Here is an 8,872-nt window from a genome sequence, read left to right on the forward strand (position 1 = left end):
AAGATCACATGTAATTCAAAACGTAATTCGTAATTTACACATTTGACATGTAATGTTGTATATATTCCGTATCACATGTGATTTTCTACTATAATCAATATCACATATGATACATTGACGAAAATTAACGATTCTTTTTTTTTAAACAATCAATTAATTGTGGATATCACATATGATTTTTAACGAAAATTTCTAAAAAATCCTCAAATAAACTACTTCATTCAAAATATTTAAATCAAACTTAATTTAGATGTTGTAAAAAATTTTAAAAAAATAAACATGCTTAAATTACGAAAACTATAAAAAAAAGTACTTAATTAAATGTATTACACGATCTTTATAGAAATAAATGAGTTTTTATATATAATCTGTTTACAACAAATGACACATATATGTTTTTGGACAGTTTTTTAGAAAGTTTATTTAAGATATTATTCAAATAAATGATTGGTACAGAGTTATTCTTTTATTTTCTTAAATACGTATCATCTCATATGAACCACTCATATATATATATATATATATATGTATGTATATATAATTAACATTGGTCAAGTATGGTGTACTGAATAATGTTTGTATTTGTCATATCATGTCTGTGAACGAGGCATTTCTAAAGAGGTTCATATATGAAAGGCTTGTGACGTTATTTAATACTCAGGTTGTATGTTCATTAATGTTGGAAAAGTTTTTTAATGGAAATATATTAAATAGAATTTGTAAACAATATTCAAAATTTGTATTAAATCCGTCCCTGATGATATCTCTCGTTGATCCTTCGTTGATAGCATTATCTACGAGCATTTAACCGACGAAGTATCAACGACGGATTACTCTTTTAACGACGAATTTATGAGGGAATTTTCTCTCGCGCATGCTCTCATTTTTGTTTTGTAGCTAGTGGAGGAATCTTGAATCCATAATTACTGCATATGCAGTATGATCCTTTTTTCAACAATCTTATCGTTACTGTGTCCACTCCTGTGCGGTTGACCCAAAAAGACGACTCGATCGATCTCTCTACTAACAAACACCATTTGCTTGTTTTATGTTGACAAGACATATATACTCATCAACCATACGATCCAGATGACGTTTATACGATTGTCTTTGCCTTCATGACTTCTTCAATAAGCTCTCCCTTTATCCATCCAAAACACATACACACACAGAGAGAGTTAAATTAAGGTGAAGTAGGTAGGTGTGAAGAACATACATGGGTGAGAATGAGATGGTGGATGGATTTAAACAAGCACAAGTTGCATTAGGAAACAGGTCGATTGATATAATGAATGGTGATGGTGATATCGCATGCCAGTGCATGCTGGATTACAATTCCACTACTCCTGATTCCAATGAACACCAGAATGGAATCCTCCAACCACCAGACGATTGGCTTCCCATCACCCAATCAAGAAAAGGGAATTCATGGACGGCTACGTTTCATTTGCTTTGCTCTGGAATCGGGATCCAAACACTCTCTCTCCCCCTCGCCTTTGTATGCCTTGGCTGGTACGTAACTCCACTTTCTACTCAACAGTTGGCATGTGGGTATGACTCTTCTTCACTGAATACTTTTCTTGTTTCAGGTTTTGGGGGTCTTTGTGTTTGTCTGTGGCTTTTGTATGGCAGCTCTACACCATTGGATTGCTAATAAGTCTTCACGAATCCGTCCCCGGGACTCGTTACAGCAGATATCTTCAACTTTCGATGGCTGCGTTTGGTACATAAATCGAGATCCCTTTCATTTACCTTAGACCCTACAACCCGACTTATATAACGTTAAAAACGTCTAAAATCCCAATTTTGTAGGTGAAAAATTGGGGAGAGTTGTAGCCATTTTCCCAGTGATGTATCTTTCAGGAGGTACTTGTGTGTTTTTTATAATCAGTGGGGGTGGAACCATGAAGCTTTTTTATCAACTCATGTGTGGAGATTGCTCTTCCAAACACCCCTTGACTACAACAGAATGGTCCTTGGTTTTCATTTGTTTGGCAATTCTTGTGTCCCTCGTAACTCCCAGCTTGCATTCCCTATCTCTCGTCTCGTTTCTTGGAGCGATCATGGCCGTTGGATATTGTACGACGTTATGGGTAGTTTTCGTTGCTAACAGAAGGCTAGACAACACTGTTTACGATCCATCAGAAGCTGTTGGCTCAGAAGCTGATCGAATTCGAAGCATCTTGAATGCAGTTGGGATCATTACCCTTGCATTTAGAGGCCATAATGTTGTATTAGAGATACAGGTACATTTATATATCCAACTGACTTGTATTAATGATGGTTTAATTAACAAGATCATTAATCATGATTAATTAACTTGTTGTGGTGTTAAAGGGTACCTTGCCATCAACCCCAAATCGCTCATCATCAAACATCATGTGGAAAGGAGTGATAGCATCATATCTCATCATTGCAATGTGTTTCTTCCCTCTTGCCATTGTTGGATATTGGGCCTTTGGAAACAAGGTTAGCAAAGTCTTCCATTTCAAAAACATTTAGGGTGCATTAAGTATACAGACCGGATAGTATAGGATACCGGATAGTATAGGATACGAGAGAATAAAACAACTGTTCAATGTTTGTTAAGAAAGAACTAAACATAACAGAGCATATAAAATAACCAATTTAACTCTAATGAGTTGTTTATATATTTAGTTCCGTTTTGTTTTGTATACCAAACGCACCCTTTAACCTTCCAAACTTAACGTCAATCATGTACTGATTAATGCTCAAATGGTTTCAGATTCCGGCCACCGGAGGAATGTTAACTGCTCTCTCCACCACCCTCCACCACCACGTGTCAAAACCGGTGCTTGGCCTCGTATACGTCCAAGTCGTCATAAGTTGTGTGACTGCTTTCCAAATTTACAGCATGGTTGTCTACGACAACTTGGAGCGTGCATACGCAAGCCGAACAAGCCGGAAATGCCCAAAGTTAGCCCGTGTAGGAATCAAGATTTTCTTCGGAGGTCTGACCTTTTTTATATCGGTGGCATTCCCATTTCTGCCAAGCTTGGCGATGGTGATCGGAGGGATTGCGCTACCTTTGACGTTGGGGTACCCATGTGTCATGTGGATTGCGATCAAAAGACCACCACCAAAATCAGGAAGCTGGTGGCTCAACCTTGGGCTTGGTTGTTTAGGCATAGGGCTGAGTTTGGTGGTAGTCGGTGGTGCTGTGTGGAACTTGGCTTGTACAGGCTTAGATGCCAACTTCTTCCATCCACGTTGACGACAATGGCTGTTTGCAATCCATATATAAAAATCATAATTTTAAATGTCTTAATAAACCGTTTTTTTAAAACTTATTTATAGGATAGGTATTGTAACAAGTTTATAGAACATTTTTGGACGTTTTAACAAGTTTTTTAGTACATTTTCAATACACAGCATCGAATAGCAATTTTAAATGACATTATTTGATCGAAAAATTATCCTATAAAAACAAGTGTCTATAAAAAGATGGGTGTTTTAGAACATTTTCTCAAAAGTGTCCTATAAAATTGCAAATATGATGTTTTTATTAAAAGTGTCTTTGAAAACTTGTTAAGACGTCATAAAACATCTTATAAACTTATTAAAACACATTTTATTTTTTTGGTCCTATAAATTAAACTTTATAAAACAGTCTACATGAAGCTTAAAAATTGGTAGCGTTTTATAACCTGAATTTTGTTGTTGTGTCAAGCAGTTTATATAGGTATCTCAATTAGTCTTAAGAGGAATTCAAGTCAATTAATAGTCAAAAAATAACCTACGGTATTCATGAGAGGACTTCAACTCGCTACAACAAAATCGTTTTATAAGATGTTAAAAATGTATAATTGTTCTAATAGACCGCTTTAAAAAAAACTTATAGGACAAAAGAATTGCACATCCTATTTGAAAGGGGCCTAACTACGAAATCACAAACTAAAAAGAGTGCATAGATTCATAGGTATAAAGTGGTACGTGAGCTTGGTTCAGAACGTCGTGAGACAGTGGTGTGCTACAATGGTCGGGACAAAAGGTCGCAATCCTGCGAGGGTGAGGTAACTCCAAAAACCCGTCCTCAGTTCAGATTGCGACCATTGTGGGTATAATGGTAGATGCTCAGGACCAGGTTATTATTATTCCTTTTGACCCTTATTATTTTGAGGTCATATATGGTTTACCCGGACCCGATGAAAAAAATGAGATCGCTCCTTATAGACTCGTAGACGTTTTAATAAGTTTTATAATATTTTTGAAATAAGTGTTCTACTAGTTTTTGTAGCACATTTTTGAGAAATAGCCTATGAACATATTTTATTATAGCACCTTTGGTTTTGTAAGACATTTTTTTTTCAAATAACGTGACAAATGGTGACTCCTTCATTGCATCCTTTGCTAGGGTAGAGTGCGTAAAAGTGCCATAAAAAATTAATAAGATGTTTTATTCTGAAGTTGTTCTAAAAAACCTGTTAATACACACAAAAACAACTTATAAACTTGTTGTAACACTATTACATATAAGACGCACAAGTCACTACAACAAAATTGGATTTATATGACCCCACCAATAAAATAACCGTCCTAAAGACCGTTTTATAAGACATAATTTATAGGACCAAAAAATATAACGTGTTATCTAAAGACGTTGTAATAAGTTTATAGGACGTTTTTAGGCATCTTAATAAGTTTGTTACGACACTTTTATAAGGAAAAAAAAAGTCATATTAGCTACTTCATAGAATACTATTTGAAATCTCCTATAAACACAAGTGTTCTATAAAAAAAATGGGTTTATAGGACATTTTCTCAAACGTATCTATACTATATTATAAAGCATTTGACGAAAACTCTTAAAAACCATTTTTTATGCATAAAGTACTGTATATTGATGTATATTACTTAAAAATATTACATGTAAATTATGCATTAAGTACAACTTATTAAAGCTCAATGTTTGAATTTGTGTAACTGGCTACGGATAAACATAATCAAATAGAGAACAAACATCTTATTTTAAAATACAAAAAAATCTAAAATATAATTAGAATAATTATCGAGTTTCTAACCGAATGTTTAATTATTATCTTTAATAAAAATTATATTATTAAAACAAAAATAAATTACTTTGTTATTATACCTAAATTAAATTATAATAAAAATCTATACAATATTATAAAGTATTGACAAAAACTTTTAAAAACTATTTTTTATACATAAAGTATTGTATATTAATGCATATTACTTAAAATTCAAGATTACAACTAAATTATGCATTAGGTACAACTTATTAAAGCTCAATGTTTGAATTCGTGTAACTAACTACGGATAAACATAATTAAATAAAGGATAAACATCTCATTTTAAAATATAAAAAATCTAAAATATAATTAGAATAATTATCGAGTTTCTAACCGAATGTTTAATTATTAGCTTTAGTAAAAATTATATTATTAAACCAAAAATAAATTACCTTGTTATTATACCTAAATTAAATTCAAGAACTTACACCAATAAAACGAAAACTATTAAATAATTAATTTAATACTAATATCGATTTTTTTAAATTTTTTATGCTATCATCAAACTTATATTTCATTCAAAAATAAAAACATTATCGTTTTCTCAAAACCTAATAAAATTATATTACATCAATAGAGACAAATAATAAAAATTAAACATTAAAATTCAAAATGAAGATTTATCTCGTTGCATTGCGCGTGTACCCTTCTAGTTATATAAAATAGCTAATGTGACGCTTTGTATTAAAAGTGTCGTACAAAACTTGTTAAGACGCCCAAAAGTGTCTTATAAACCTATCACAACGATTTTAGATATGACGGTTTATTTTTTGTTCCTATAAATTAAGTCTTATAAAGCAATTTATTATGAAGCTTATTTATTGATGGCATCCTATAAATCCAAATTTATTAATATATCTTAACATTTTTTAACATCTTATAAACCCGATTTTATTACGTGATATCGAATCCAAAAAGAATTTTGTAATGTATGCTCTACGAAATCAATTATTAATTATTCGTAAATTATTTGTTCATCGAAAATCTCAAATGCAATATTCCAAATAAAATCATATATTTATAAATTATTAAAAATGACCTAGTCAAATTACTAAAGAATTATCGTTAAACAATTAAATAAACGTTAACGTTACATTTAACTTTATGTGACCTCAATCATATATCGTATATATATCCAAATTAAACTTATTTGACAATTTTACCCTTTGTTTTCGTTGTTTTAGCCGGCTATTTCGCTATGGTAAATGGACTATAACGTCAAAGTGAAGTTAGTTTTCGTTGTTTTAGTTGGATATTTCCCTTTGTAATTAAAAAGTCTACAAAATAAAGGTACCTCGCGGAGCTTAAATTAGACCACCGTTTGTAAGGTTTGTTTTATTTAGCATACGTTTCTCTACGTTCGTAGATTACTTCAATATGCATGACCAAGTCAAGCTTCGTCTTATCGTTGATCAATATCTATAAATTACACATAAGTTCTCGTTATTATTCTCATAATCACTGTTCGAAACTGAATCTGGTCCGTTACGTTCTAATGACGAAAACGTCCAACATTTTTTTCTTTCTTCTCGTGGGAATTTCTTTCGCCATTTCACAAGTTTCAAATGCCAAAACATCTGGTCCCGCCACCCCCGCCATTTTCATTTTTGGTGACTCAACAGCTGATGTCGGAACAAACTCGTTCTTGCCCAAAAGCAAAATACGAGCCAATTTCCCTCATAATGGGATCGACTTTCTCAATTCAAGACCCACAGGGCGTTTCAGCAACGGCTTCAATAGTGCCGATTTTCTATGTCAGTATCATGAACAGTAACTTATATGTTTTAACCGCTCAATAAAAACTGACTTATTAATATTTGTAAATTCAGCTAAGCTAATGGGGCATAAAAAAAGCCCACAACCGTACTTGTTTCTTTCAAAAGGAGGCTTAATGCAGATGTTGAGAGGTGTAAACTTTGCCTCTGGAGCAGCTGGTCTTCTAGATCTCACAGGACAAGACCTGGTAAGTCATTTATTAAGGGACCGTTTATCAAATACTTACCCGATAAGTGCTTACCGGTAAAATTTAACACTATTATTTACTTACTGGGTAAGATTTTAGTCCATTTAACACTATTGAGGTTTTCCATTTTGTCTCTAATCTGATCAAAATGTGAGCAGAATATTGTATCGATGTCTGAGCAAATCAAGCAATTTGAGACCATCTACGGCAATCTGACGTTGGTAAAGGGTCGACACGCGACCAAAACCTTGCTCGCAAGATCCATGTTTGCCGTTAGCGTGGGCAGCAACGACCTTTTTGGCTATTTTGAAAGCCGAAGCACGGTTGATCCTGTTATTTTCATCAATTCTTTAATGACGGCTTACGGGTGTCATATAAATGTAAGTATTTACATCATCTCCAACTTTTATTCACAATATGATTATCGTGAAATCGAACTGAAAGATCGTCACATTGTCAAGGCACTGTATAACCTCGGTGCAAGGAAATTTGGGATCATAGGTGTACCACCAATCGGATGTTGCCCATCCCAACGGATTCACAATGGCACCGGTGGATGTTTGGAAATCGAAAATACTTTTGCTCGAGCATTTCATTCAGCTCTTGATGCCCTCATGAAGCAACTTGCTTCTAAGTTGCCAGAAATGAAGTATGCACTCGGAAACTCATACGAAATGACGATCAATGTCATCAACCAAGCGCAACTCTTCAGTAAGTATGAAATTAGAACATTCTAATCTCTTAGAAACACATGTGTTAATTTCATTAAGCTAAATTTTATTTAATTTGTGCAGATTTTAAATCCGTTGACACGGCTTGTTGTGGCGAAGGGTGGCTGAACGCAGAAAAGACTTGTACCCCGGAAGCGAACATGTGCTCGAATCGCGATGAGTACCTCTTTTGGGACTTGTATCATCCAACACAGTATGCTGCCGAGCTTGCAGCCATGACATTATACAACGGTGGACCGCAATTTGTGACCCCGATTAACTTTGCTCAACTCGTAGCATATTGATTGTCTAGCATCTGTCTGTTTTTCTAGCTTAATCAGCTTAATAAACTTATAATGACTTATTTGCTCAATCATTATTGTGTTTGTTTTGCTTAACTTTTAACCAATTACTAATAATTTTTGAACTAAATAAGTTATCATGTATCTATGTATTAACTAGAAATTAAAACAAACAACTACTTAATTTATGTGACGATTTTAAGTACCTTACTGTGACTGATTTAATATATAATCAAGACAACATACGGTCATGGTTATAAGATGAAACATTGTAGAAAAAGGATGATATATATATATATATATATATATATATATATATATATATATACACTAGAAGAGTATTCGTGTAATGCAGCGAGACAAATCTCGATTTTAATGTTCTATTTATTATGTGTATTTGTATATGTTATAATACGATTTTATGTGTTTTTAAGAAAACAACAATGATTTTATTTTTGAATAAAATATAAATTTGAAAATATAATAAAATTTTAAAAAAAATATATCAATGTTAATATCCAATCAACTATTTAAAAGTTTTTATATTTTATGTAATTTCTTTAATTTATTTTTTTATTATAATTTAATTTAAGTTTAATAATGAAATAATTTATTTTTGATTTAATAATATAACATTTTATAAAAATTATAATTATTAAGTATTCTGTTAAAACTCAATGATTATCCTAATTATATTTTAGATTTTTTATATTTAAAATGAGATGTTTATCTTGTATTTGATTGTGTTTATCTGCAGTTAGTTACATGAATTCAGATATGAAGCTTTAATAAGTTGTACATACGCACAATTTACTTTTAATCTTGAGTTTTAAGTAATATGCA

The 8,872-nt window shown here is 32.3% G+C and overlaps 2 protein-coding genes across 2 annotated transcripts; both read left to right on the plus strand.

The window, feature by feature from the left end:
- Window positions 1–1,153: 1,153 nt before the first annotated feature.
- On the plus strand, window positions 1,154–3,235 carry LOC112523664 (lysine histidine transporter-like 8). The gene is made up of 5 exons (XM_025133350.1): window positions 1,154–1,512; window positions 1,590–1,723; window positions 1,813–2,246; window positions 2,338–2,469; window positions 2,747–3,235. The coding sequence occupies exons 1-5, from the start codon at window positions 1,217–1,219 to the stop codon at window positions 3,233–3,235; spliced, it is 1,485 nt and encodes a 494-aa protein (XP_024989118.1). The 5' UTR covers window positions 1,154–1,216.
- Window positions 3,236–6,679: 3,444 nt separating this feature from the next.
- On the plus strand, window positions 6,680–8,032 carry LOC112523923 (GDSL esterase/lipase At1g71250-like). The gene is made up of 5 exons (XM_025133594.1): window positions 6,680–6,824; window positions 6,884–7,017; window positions 7,176–7,397; window positions 7,479–7,728; window positions 7,812–8,032. Exons 1-5 carry the CDS (start codon window positions 6,680–6,682, stop codon window positions 8,030–8,032), a joined length of 972 nt encoding a protein of 323 aa, XP_024989362.1.
- Window positions 8,033–8,872: the final 840 nt, after the last annotated feature.

This window comes from Cynara cardunculus (genome assembly GCF_001531365.2).
Source record: "Cynara cardunculus var. scolymus isolate 2C chromosome LG 12, CcrdV1, whole genome shotgun sequence".
Taxonomy (NCBI): domain Eukaryota; kingdom Viridiplantae; phylum Streptophyta; class Magnoliopsida; order Asterales; family Asteraceae; genus Cynara; species Cynara cardunculus.